The 13,117-nt window shown below is 35.7% G+C and overlaps 1 protein-coding gene across 1 annotated transcript in view; it reads left to right on the forward strand.

The window, feature by feature from the left end:
* LOC106475360 (ankyrin repeat and fibronectin type-III domain-containing protein 1-like) overlaps positions 1 to 7,142 on the forward strand; it is a 19,290-nt gene extending 12,148 nt beyond the window's left edge. Inside the window, exons 10-15 of the mRNA XM_022379491.1 lie at positions 1,039 to 1,269; positions 2,023 to 2,189; positions 3,041 to 3,193; positions 3,352 to 3,506; positions 4,476 to 4,576; positions 6,138 to 7,142. Coding sequence (XP_022235199.1) covers positions 1,039 to 1,269; positions 2,023 to 2,189; positions 3,041 to 3,193; positions 3,352 to 3,506; positions 4,476 to 4,576; positions 6,138 to 6,698 — 1,368 coding nt within the window. The 3' untranslated portion in view covers positions 6,699 to 7,142. The remainder of the gene's footprint in view (positions 1 to 1,038; positions 1,270 to 2,022; positions 2,190 to 3,040; positions 3,194 to 3,351; positions 3,507 to 4,475; positions 4,577 to 6,137) is intronic.
* The last annotated feature ends 5,975 nt before the right edge of the window (positions 7,143 to 13,117 follow it).

The following is a 13,117-nucleotide window of genomic DNA, read 5'->3' on the forward strand; positions in this document are numbered from 1 at the left end:
TCTTGAAAAAAGAAGAGTTACGGGGGATCTTATTGAGGTGTTTAAGATTGTAAATGGAATTGATAGTGTTGATGCATCATCTTTTTTATATTTAACAGTGAGAATATTAGGACTAGAGGACACAAATATAAATGTTGGCAGTGTAGGAGTCATCTTCAGCTAAGACAGTTTTATTTTTCTAAAAGGGTGGTTGGCCTTTGGAATGGGTTACCTTCAGATGTTGTAGAGGCAGTAAATTTAAGTGAATTTAAGAAAAAGCTTGATAAGTATATGACTGATAAGGGCTGGCTTTAAGATTTTTCTAAAAATTTATTTATTAATAGTTTTAATTTAATTCAGAGGATGGAACTGCCGAGATAAACCAACACATTATGTTATTAATATGACATCATATGAATATGTCCATTAATCTTGTAATCCGTATATAAGATATGAATATATTAAGACCCGTAATCGAGCATAGTTTGAATTTTGTTTGTATGAGTACCTACGCTAATACGTACTTCTGTATTATATATGAAATTATTAGTTTTATCTCTGAACGAACACATTTCTCCTGCCTATACATAATGTTTAATAAACAGGTTATAGTCTAACATTTTTAAAAAAAATCGTGTAAACTGCAAATGTTTTTATTTTCGACACATTCATCTCAATTTGTATACTTGAGGTGGTCACTACTTAGGTGGCCTTTCGCACAATACCAGAACTCAGTATCTGGGCTAGACAATGAGAGGCTTATCTCAAACCATAACACCGGAACCGGGGGGGTGGGGGGGCACGTGCTCCCAACTTTTGGTCCTCTAACGAGCAATAATAGAACTGTTAGCTTTAAAATTGATTAAAACATTTATAAACATTCTAACACCGGAACCCGGGGGGGGGGGGGGGGGACACGTGCTCCCAACTTTTGGTCCTCTAACGAGTAATAATAGAACTGTTAACTTTAAAATTGATTAAAACATTTATAAACATTCGCTGTTGCAGCTGATTTTTTTTTTTTTCTGGTGAGTTACACTAAACGAGTTTTTCTCTCAGATGGCGCTAGGTGTTCAAGACCTTGGAAAGTTATATTATAAGCCGATCAAAGACAGTAAAAGAATTGTCGTCTTAAGTACAGTAAAGTACATCTCCGATCCCAAGAAAATCACTAGCTTGTCGGTGCGGTGGCTCCCCCTATCGAAGATCCTGAGAAAACATCCAACTGTGAATCCCAGTGACGGAGGAGAGACGCCACGTGTTAGCGAGTTGTTGTTATCATCAACACAGGTATTTGTAATTTAGTTTTAGTGCCATAAAATGACATACGAATTTATAAAAACCCTCAATTTGTTTCTTAACGGTAATATTGCAATGGTGTAATGAGTTGACGTGCCTGGCTGCGTATAGTAAGATCCAAAGTTCGAGACACTCTCAAAGCCCTTATGACGGCCAGTGCTGCTTTTTGGCTGCCCTTCCCCTGTTAAGTAGTTCAAATTTAAGGACGTTAATATCTGAACTCTAGAGTCTCTGGCCTGGTCGTTTATTTAATGTGTTGTATATGGTGCCGTTTAGTTGTAAAATACTTTTTTTAGATATGTTAATGATTAGCGTGTTTGACCGTGACTCTGAGGATCCGAAGCTCGCGTCCCGTTACCTCCAGAAACAAAAAAATAATAATAAAAATTGTGCTACGCAATTTAGGGCCATGTGTGCGTTATAGGGGTGACAGAAAGAACTCACTATTTGGTCTAACAAGAGTTGACGGGACGGCGATAAGTTTACGAAATTACAACGATCAAATGTAGGCTTCGATTCCTCACGGTGGATACAGCAAATAGCCCTCGTGTGGCTTTGCGCGAAATTCAACAAACAAACAAGCCACGTGTCTTTCATGTACGACACAGAAAGCTATTTTAAAAGATCATCCAATTAGTGATAATAAATAATAGTGATAGTAAATAACACTGACCATTACTAAAATTAGTAGCAGTTAGAATACTGGTGTATAGCATCACGTGATTTAACGGTCATTTCTTTCAGCATCTGATTAGCTATAGTGAAGAAAGTACAGCACCTCTATCACGTGGACTGTACGTGGGTTATGTAAAGCTCAAGAGTTCGGTTGATGTGATCAGGGTGTTAGCCCCACGAAGAGCTCCGAATGTACTTCCTTTCAGCCGTATTAGGGAGAATCCCCACGTGTCTAGGTGAGTTATAAAACACGCCGTAAGGTGGTTGATTTCGTCTTAATTATTTAAGTTTTAATTATTTCATTTATGCTTCTTTTTTTTTTTAAATCGCGTAAAATAAATAATTGTGTTTTTTTTTCCTTTCACATTCGTCTTAATTTACTCCATGTTGGAATCCAAACTCTAAATATCGCACAAACAAACAAACAAAGTTGACCCTGAAGACAATCATCAGAAGAGGAAGACGATGTTGAAGTGGTCAAGAAGAAGAGGAAGAGAAAAATTCTTTATGAAGTGACAGAATCTCTTCTGTTGGGGGGCACAGATAAATTTACTGAACAAGCTGATAAATACACAGTAATTAAAAATGGCTGACCTCAAGTCTAATGTAACCAGCAGACGATCGAAAGAAAAACTTGCTGAAATAAAAGAGCTGAAAACAAATAAAACTCAGGGGCTACAAACGTTTGACGACACCAGTTCAGTTCAAATAGTTGAGCTTAATACATTTCCTGCTTAATTATTCTTTTGAGTTTTGAAATTTCGCCGCCTATTGAAGCAAAATTCAACTAAATATATGATAGGATTTTTAATGATGACGTATTTTTCATTAATATTCCTCTTGTAGTGTTATGTGATCCAATAAATAACATATAAATACATGTCTACATGTAAATTTATCTTTAGTTTAGCCCTAAAAAGGTTTTAAATTTAGTTAGCTCGTAGTGCTAGGAACCCTGAATGGGCAAAGAAGCGGAATAATACTTTAATCCATAATACAGAGTCATGACCGATTCACAAGTCATTTCAGAATGTATAGCTACATTTTCTGATCAAAAATAAATAACGTAAAATGAATCTGTTGATAGGGAGGAGTGGGAATGGATAAAAGCTCTGAAATCACAAAGAAATTCTGCTGCGCCATCTACCGTTCAACTTAAATTTCAAAAGGCAATTTCGTCGGCAGTTAGGACTCTATTTTCCTCTTACGACATTCCGTTCGAAGAAATAGGCTTACACAGGTACGTGTAATATTTTTTCCCTACACTGTTTTTTTTTATAATTGCATTAATATAACTACTTATGTTTGTTCTCCTTTTATAGTACTTAAAAAAATTTTTGATTTAAGTTAATTTTTTTTTTCAAAATATTTTAATTTCTTTATCGCATTTGTCTACAGGCTATACGATATTGATGTTATCGAGTTCAGTCCCAACGTTTCTTTTATCTTGGTGCTGCCACCTGTTGAGAACATTTGTTCTGTGCCAGGTCAGTATGATGAGCTAACGTCTCGTATGGATTGTATGCCTCTACCCATCCAAGTGTTTGAAATGCGTAAGTCACTAAGTTTTAATAAACTTTAAGTTGATGTAGCTAATAGCATACATACACACATATATTTATATATTATAGGTGTCTCTTTAGTCTCCGAAGTATTTGTTAGTTAAACACGTAATGTGCATCCATAGCAACTGCATCCTTTTTTTTATAAACAGTCAGGAGTTTGAAGGGTCCTGTAAGAACAAAACGTACTTTTATTTTCTGTAAAATGGTTGATAAATATTTTATTTGATTACTCGAACTTTTTGAAATGTATCTTTACAGTGTGGACCTTCACTGTTCCTTATGTTTGCGGTGTGAATATTTACGGTTAGTTATGTTTACAGTGTGAATATTTACGGTTCCTTATGTTTACACTGTGAACCTTCACGGTTCCTTATGTTTACGGTGTGAATATTTACGGTTCCTTATGTTTACGGTGTGAACATTCACGGTTCCTTATGTTTACAGTGTGAACCTTCACGTATTCTTGTGTTGATAATGTGAATGTGCACGGTTCCTTATGTTTACAGTGTGAACATTCACGGTTCCTTATGTTTACGGTGTGAACCTTCACTGTTCCTTATGTTTACAGTGTGAACCTTCACGTATTCTTGTGTTGATAATGTGAACCTTCACGGTTCCTTATGTTTACAGTGTGAACCTTCACGGTTCCTTATGTTTACAGTGTGAACCTTCACGGTTCCTTATGTTTACAGTGTGAACCTTCACTGCTCCTTATGTTTACAGTGTGAACCTTCACGGTTCCTTATGTTTACAGTGTGAACCTTCACTGTTCCTTATGTTTACAGTGTGAACCCTTCACGTATTCTTGTGTTGATAATGTGAATGTGCACGGTTACTTATGTTTACAGTGTGAACCTTCACGTATTCTTGTGTTGATAATGTGAATGTGCACAGTTACTTATGTTTACAGTGTGAACGTCTACGATATGTGTAAAATGACTTCTCTTTCATCAACAGTAAATATGACAACTTACGAGAGTAACTTCATCGCCAACTACTCTCGACTCTCGTCAATCCTCGAAATGGACACGCTGATGGCACAGCACGCACAGAGAGAGGTAAGCCTAGTTTCGCTCTCTTATACTTGTACACATACCAATATTTACGTTCTTTTTTTATAACAGCTAAAGTTTCTCTGACTTAAGCGCGAAGGTTTAACGTGTTTGAAGATGGAAAAAAATTATAACCTGCTTTTGCAAGAGAATAAATGAAACCGATGTAATATTAGGTTTACGTACATGAATAGATGTATTAAATACTCATCAATACTTACATATGCTTGTTTGTATATATATTGCAAAAACTGGAAGGTGTGGCTAACGATTTCGCGCGCCCCACCTCTAGTATCAGACCCGGTATGTATTTCGCGCACCCCACCTCTAGTATCAGACCCGCTATGTATTTCGCGCGCCCCACCTCTAGTATCATACCCGGTATGTATTTCGCGCACCCCACCTCTAGTATCAGACCCGGTATGTATTTCGCGCACCCCACCTCTAGTATCAGACCCGGTAGGTATTTCGCGCGCCCCACCTCTAGTATCAGACCCGGTATGTATAGCAGTCGAAGAATGGGGAGTGAGAACGAAGTCCAAAAACTATAGTTACTGAGCCAGTACTAGAGAAGACAACGCTCATGTTTTAACTGCTTAACGCTTCCGTTTTGCTTATCCTAACTTTACATTGTTTCGCTAGATGGCGTTTGAATGAAGAACTGAGAGGTCCAATCTGTTATTGAATATCTGAATCTTGGTCTAATTCAATTGTGTGTAAAACTCTGAACACTGACAGGGTTCCTCGTTTTATCTTTTTTGCGTAAATCCAAATTTTTAGTGATTAAAAAAAAAAGATTTAGTTGGGATAAATTGTTTTTTTTTAAAAAGTTTTTGAAATACAAATGAAATTTGGATAACTGCCATTCTTTGGACAAAGTTTTTTGAAATCATTCCCGAGTATATTTTGATTATTTTAATGTTTTTATGATTTCATCTCGTTATCTAGATTGTATTGCAGTAGTCCCCCCTAACAGCAAAAAATATTTATTTTATAAACGCCTCGGATAAACACTACCGTGTGTATCTTCTAGCTAACCCTAACTAGTTGTCCTTTTCCAAGTAATCCCTACCAGTAAGAGGTATTGGTAAAAAGTATAAATCGGTGTTATGAAACCTTCGTGAATTATATAACCTGTTGATAAAGAAACTAACATTTATTGTTATTTATTATTAATTAATTATTTTACCGTTTCACTGGAACAAAAACATAGACAATACAACTTTGATACCACCACGAAAAAAAAAGGTATTACTTGCCAAAATTTACCAATATAAGTAATGAAAAATTAAAACGTTTTTTGTTTGTTTCTTATTATGTAGGAAATAATGGACCCTGTACTGGAAGAGTTGTTTATCTGTAAACCCGACAGTGAAAGACTTAACAGTAACGTGTTCATTGTTAAAAGGCTTAAGAGCATAGTTGTATCATGTACTTTTGTAACAGTAATGTGTTCGTTGTTAAAAGGCTTAAGAGCGTAGTTGTATTAGGCACTTTTGTAACAGTGATGTGTTCGTTGTTAAAAGGCTTAAGATCGTAGTTGTATCATGCACTTTTGATCTTCCAGGCCTTCTTCACGTATGAAGTTGTATCGGCCAAAGAAAGGTTGTGTCAGCTCCAAATGTTCCAGACCCAAATAGACAACATTTGGAAAGATGTCCGCTGGATCATGGATGTCCTCACGTTCGCAAGAGACAAGCAAGTTAATGGGGGAGTCCCTCTCAGCCATATTTATCTACATCGATGTGGTTCTCCATCCCCAAAACAGTCCCCCGTTAAACTGCCCCCAGGTTCCACTTACTCAACACGAAGTCCCCGAAATGAGGCGTTTTCGCTGCGCATGACGGCGTCATCTTCAAATTTTTCCATTTCAGGATCCAAGAAACCTGACACAAAGGGAATGAGACGGACTTACTCAGCATCCAAACTCTTGCATGGGTCAGATTCTGTTGATCTGGATGTAAATTTGAGTCAGTCGACAAGTCTTGGCCCTAAGGCCAGCAGTACTGAAACAGTTGGAGTTAGTTTCAGTCTTGGTTCCCAGGGTGATTTGACGTCATTGGCTTCTCATAAATCAAGGGTTGTACAGCAGAAGAAATATGTCAGTATCAAAGTAAAAATACTGTAGTCGAATAACAAGATTCAAGTTTATAAATATTTGTAAACAACATGAAATATACGACTTTTAAAAACCACCTGCATTCACCTCCCACCTCGAGGTGGGGTGGGGGCCCCTGGAAATGAATACTTACAAAAGTCGCTTTTGATCTGAAAGTTGTGTTTTCAATTGTCAATACAACCCAGAAAAACGTACTTAACCAAGGAGGAGTCTGTAACAACGTACTTAACCAAGGAGGAGTCTGTAACAACGTACTTAACCAAGAAGGAGTCTGTAACAACGTACTCAACCAAGGAGGAGTCTGTAACAACGTTTAAAACGACGTTCTGTTTCATAGACCAATTACCTGGAATTGTTACACAGAAAACCTAGCGAGATAAGGCACTTAATGAATGGAAGTTGTTACACAGAAAACCTAGCGAGATAAGGCACTTCATGAATGGAAGTTGTTTTGTATTGGATGGTAGACGAGTCCCTAACAATCACTTGTATTGGATGGTAGACGAGTCCCTATATTTTATATTGGATGGTGACAGTATACGTTGTTGTGCGATGTGGGTCAGAACGATGACTGTAGCAGATATGTAGCAGCAACTTCCATTCATGAAGTGCCTTATCTCGCTAGGTTTTCTGTGTAACAACTTTCATTCATGAAGTGCCTTATCTCACCATGTTTTCTGTGTAACAACTTCCATTCATGAAGCGCCTTATCTCGCTAGGTTTTCTGTGTAACAACTTCCATTCATGAAGTGCCTTATCTCGCTTGGTTTTCTGTGTAACAACTTCCATTCATGAAGCGCCTTATCTCGCTAGGTTTTCTGTGTAACAACTTCCATTCATGAAACGCCTTATCTCGCTAGGTTTTCTGTGTGCGTCCCTAACAATCACTTGTATTGGATGGTACACGCGTCCCTAACAATCACTTGTATTGGATGGTAGACGAGTCCCTAACAATCACGTGGAATATTACGCAAGCCAAATTTTATATTACATAAACATACAGATCGTAAAACTTTACACGATATTACAGAAGTAAGCCGTACATTACAGAAGTTAGTGGTGACAAAGAATGTTTACATGTAACAATATGATACACATATCAATACTGGGTCAACCACCAGGGGGTGTAATACAAGTGTCTTCACAGTTTTATTCAACACCAATTGTCTAAATGTCAGTAAACCAAGCAGAATTGATGACAGTTGTGTTCTAACTTACGTCCCTAGCAATCATTTTACATTGGATGATAGACGCGTCCCTAACAATCACTTGTATTGGATGATAGATGCGTCCCTAACAATCACTTGTATTGGATGATAGACGCGTCCCTAACAATCACTTGTATTGGATGATAGATGCGTCCCTAACAATCACTTGTATTGGATGATAGATGCGTCCCTAACAATCACTTGTACTGGATGGTAGACGCGTCCCTAACAATCACTTGTATTGGATGGTAGACGCGTCCCTAACAATCACTTGTATTGGATGGTAGACGCGTCCCTAACAATCACTTGTATTGGATGATAGATGCATCCCTAACAATCACTTGTATTGGATGGTACACGCGTCCCTAACAATCACTTGTATTGGATGATAGACACGTCCCTAACAATCACTTGTATTGGATGATAGATGCATCCCTTACAATCACTTGTATTGGATGATAGATGGTTAATAGTTAACAGGATATATAAATAACCACGATTAATAGTTAACAGGATATACAAATACCACACCTGAACCTCTAAACCACGGTTAATAGTTAACAGGATATACAAATACCACACCTGAACCTCTAAACCACTGTTAATAGTTAACAGGATATACAAATAACCACGGTTAATAGTTAACAGGATATACAAATAACCACGGTTAATAGTTAACAGGATATACAAATACCACACCTGAACCTCTAAACGACTGTTAATAGTTAACAGGATATACAAATAACCACGGTTAATAGTTAACAGGATATACAAATAACCACGGTTAATAGTTAACAGGATATACAAATAACTTTGGGCCGGGTGTGATTTACTAGTTAGCTTGCCAGACTGTGGATACGATGGTTTATGTTCTGCCGAAAATCTCGCTCTGCGTTATAAAAATGACAGTCAAATCCCACTATTCGAATTAGCGTAGGCCAAGAGTTGGTAATGTTATAATGTCAATCCTCCCCCCTAATCTATTAGTTTAAAATGAGGGACGACTAGCGCAGATAGTAAAAACAAACAACGTTATGATCTACTTATCAAATCTCTAATTATAACACAGAACATCATATCACCAACAACGCCATATGTCGGAATATGATGTAGGCCTATCATCTCCGCGTATCTGAACCAACCAAACTTGACGTTTCAAGTCCTACGTTTTAACAACATTTTTTACACACCGGCCTATCCGTTTCAGCAACTGAAACATACGTCCCAGAGTTAAAAATCACTAAGAATTATTTACAATGAAGTAAAATGTTTGTTGAAGCCTCAAATTGAAATAACTCAAAAAACGCCATTTTTTTATTGTTGGGTACGACTATCATAGCGGTTATGAGAGAACGTATAGACAACCAGCCGCGGTAGTTTTAATGCCATATGATTGAATTTTCCTTATTCTATCATTTTCACGCACAGCATTTAAGCTACGCTTTTTTGCAGGCATTATGTGTTAGACTGATAAATCCTGGTCTAGTTGAAAAAAAAATTTACGCGGTAATACGAACAAATTCACGTTGACATAACTTTATTTAATAAAAACCACACCTACGTAACTTTATTTACTAAAACTACACATGTGTACCTTTATTTAATAAAACCACACATGTGTACCTTTATTTAATAAAACTACACATGTGTACCTTTATTTAATAAAACTACACATGTGTACCTTTATTTAATAAACCACACCTGTGTAACTTTATTTAATAAAACCACACCTGTGTAACTTTATTTAATAAAACCACACCTGTGTAACTTTATTTAATAAAACTACACATGTGTACCTTTATTTAATAAAACTACACATGTGTACCTTTATTTAATAAAACCACACCTGTGTAACTTTATTTAATAAAACCACACCTATGTAACTTTATTTAATAAAACCACACCTATGTAACTTTATTTAATAAAACCACACCTGTGTAACTTTATTTAATAAAACCACACCTATGTAACTTTGTTTAATAAAACCACACCTATGTAACTTTGTTTAATAAAACCACACCTATGTAACTCTATTTAATAAAACCACACCTATGTCACTTTATTTAATAAAACCACACCTACGTAACTTTATTTAATAAAACCACACAAATGTAATCAAAGAATACCGTAATGGTATTCCTAATAGTGTTTACAAGTGAAGTATAATCGACCAAGGACAGAATATAGATAACAAATAACCGGTCAAATATTAGGACCTCAGATGTCCATTTTGAAAAACCGTACACGAGAAGCATCTTCCTAGTCCAATAACGTGAAAAAAATAATTGTCCCGAAATTTTCAAAAATACCTTTGTAATTTTCGTCACAAAATAATTTTCTTGGAATACGCAAAAAAAAGTGCGTATTTTAACACAAAATTACCGAAATATCCGATTGTGTTTATTTTTTACAAATGTGAATTTAATATGGAATAAAGAAAGATTTGTTTCTCATTTTCCGGGGGAGGTAGGTGCCCCCTCCCTTCCCTGCAAGGCCCGACATGTTCAGAGTTAGACCACTAGGTTTACCTCACATATACGTAAGAGCATTTTCATGCCGTACAGAGAAGGGAAATGAAAAATTTTATTGTTTTTTTTAAATCAATCAGGATAAGTAAAATAATGACGGGTTTTGCCGATTAATTTTTCTAGTTTATTGAGAAGCTCGTTTCATCTGTGGATAGACTGATTTAGCAACAACAACAACAACAACAAACGGAGCCAGTCAGATTTTATTGATAAAATATAAATAGATACTACAACATCTTCTGGGTAACTTATTTAAACATCTCCATCACAGTGTATACAAGTGAAAATAGTCAACGTATCACAGAATGCAAGTCATTCATAATTTAAAATATTTGTTATCACAATTCACCAAAAATATAAGATATCCAACATGTGGTAGCTGTGAAGCCACCTACATGGGCAAGACTTCCGTCTATTTACAAATATGGAGCACGTGGGAGTTTCTGACAGAACTGTACTTAACACACACACTGCTGTCAATTCTAATTTTATTTAAATAGCTTTTTTTTAACTTAATATTTTATAATTTTTCTAACACTATTTGCTCTAAAATTCTTCAATTTATTTTCACAGATACGCCGAATTTAGCAGAGTAATTTACCGCGTAACCGCTAGGGGGCTCTCAACACTAATAACCACATAATTGGAACATTAACCTAACATGCTATAAATCAACTAACGAGGACAAAAATAAGCATCTGAGCTTACAGAGACCGATAATTTATATTATTAAGAAATATACATTTATGTTCAGTAGTTCTAGGGGGCTCTGTGATCACACACCTCCAACAATAAATTATTTTTCCTCATTAACGTCAAGTCTACACGACTGTGTGTGTTTAGGGCTAACACAATATCGAACGTGTTATGTACACGAAACATACAACAAATTAGTAAACAATTAAAGAGGGGGGGATACAATATTCCTGTTAGAATACATAACACCGGTGATTAACACATTTAGGTCGATCACAACACCTCTCGGATTAACAACCGGTCCTACCCCATCTGGTCTGTTCTCTTTCGTAGGCCCACGTCACTTTAGCTGTACGATAACACAGGTTCTAACTAGTACATCTAAACAAAACTATTTATATTGCGTTTTCACTCAGCATCGTACAGTTTACTTGGTCTGTTCGGCACTTAACATAAAACCTCCTCACTTAAATGTGATAAAAAGTGTAAAATTACTGTTAAAAAACGTTCATAAATTAACTCGCGTACAAGACTAACCCAAGAAACAGGGGAGGTTAATTTTGAACGGGCACACGTGGGATAAAAATACCCGTTCGTTTGAAAATTACAATATCTAAGCCTAAAAATGTCGAAAAAGTTGTATGGTGTGGCTTGGCCAAGAACGTTTCTGTATTTCCTCTAAAGAATTTATTCGATCGTTCACTTGTTGGAATCATTGCCTTAAAATACGTGGTTATGCCACAGCTGTAAGTGTAGTTATGGTTTGAAGTCTTTCTTATCATGTTGGGTGGCTCGCACTAGTCGGGATGATTTTCCAACAAAATTATCTTTAACTCAAGTTATAATAACCCTCTAAAAGCAACTCACGAAGTTCACGTTTGTAACTTGCAAACACTTGTTTTTTATATTTGTGTTTAAAGCAGAGAGTGTGAAGTGGAGGGGCAGAGTTCTAAATCATTACAAAATAAAGATCTTTTAACAACAAATGTACACTTCACACGACATTTTGTCAGACTTTAAAATTATACTGTCTAGTAACAACCAAGTATCTAACCTTATCAAAATAAACAGATTCTTAGCTGAATAAAACAATTACAGCTTGTTCTGAGCAAATTTTACTTTAAGAAACACTCATCTGATTATATTATAGGATTTATTGTCACCAAAGGTAAAATTTAAAATATAATCTGTAGTGTAGAGGCCTAATACATTTTTTGATTCGCCACACCCTCCGATATGGACTAAAGTTTCACCTATTTAGGACTGAATAACCCAATAAAGTAAAGAAATACAGTTAGGCCTTTTATAATGATGATGTGACTACAGTATTTTTTGGGTTATTCACTCACGTCTAATGTTGACTGTAGTTTAGCCTATTCAAAGCTTGTATCACAAAGTAAAGAAATACAGTTAGGCCTTTTATAATGATGATGTGACTACAGTATATTCAAAGCTTGTATCACAAACACGCTAATGTTGACTGTAGTTTAGCATGTGGCAAATAAAGGAATGTATTAGGCCTCTACATCAAATATATTTTCAATTCTACCTTTGGTCAAAAGAAATCTATAATATAATCATTAAACAGTTGGTTCACTGTATAATATAATAAATTAGGCCCATACGCCATAATATTATTCACACAAATTAATTTAGGTTAATATATGGCAAGTCAAAAAAAGGCTTAAACACACCATAAATATCAAACAAACTCGATTTTAAATTACACTAAATACAGCATATTAATTAATTCTTTCAGACAAAATAACTGTTTAATTTCTCCTCCACACAATAAGTTATACATAAATAAAATAAATACTGGTAACTAAATGAAAGATCTGGCATTTTTACAAGAACTGTGTACAGAACTAAGCGGAACTTTGTTCTATAATAAAAACCTATATGTACGACTTAACGTACAAAATATGAATATTAGCAGTGATGATTGTTATCGAAACTAGTCGGCTGTAAGTTATAATAAATATTTTACATTTTG

Source organism: Limulus polyphemus, unplaced genomic scaffold (assembly GCF_000517525.1).
Source record: "Limulus polyphemus unplaced genomic scaffold, Limulus_polyphemus-2.1.2 Scaffold8466, whole genome shotgun sequence".
Classification (NCBI taxonomy): Eukaryota; Metazoa; Arthropoda; class Merostomata; order Xiphosura; family Limulidae; genus Limulus; species Limulus polyphemus.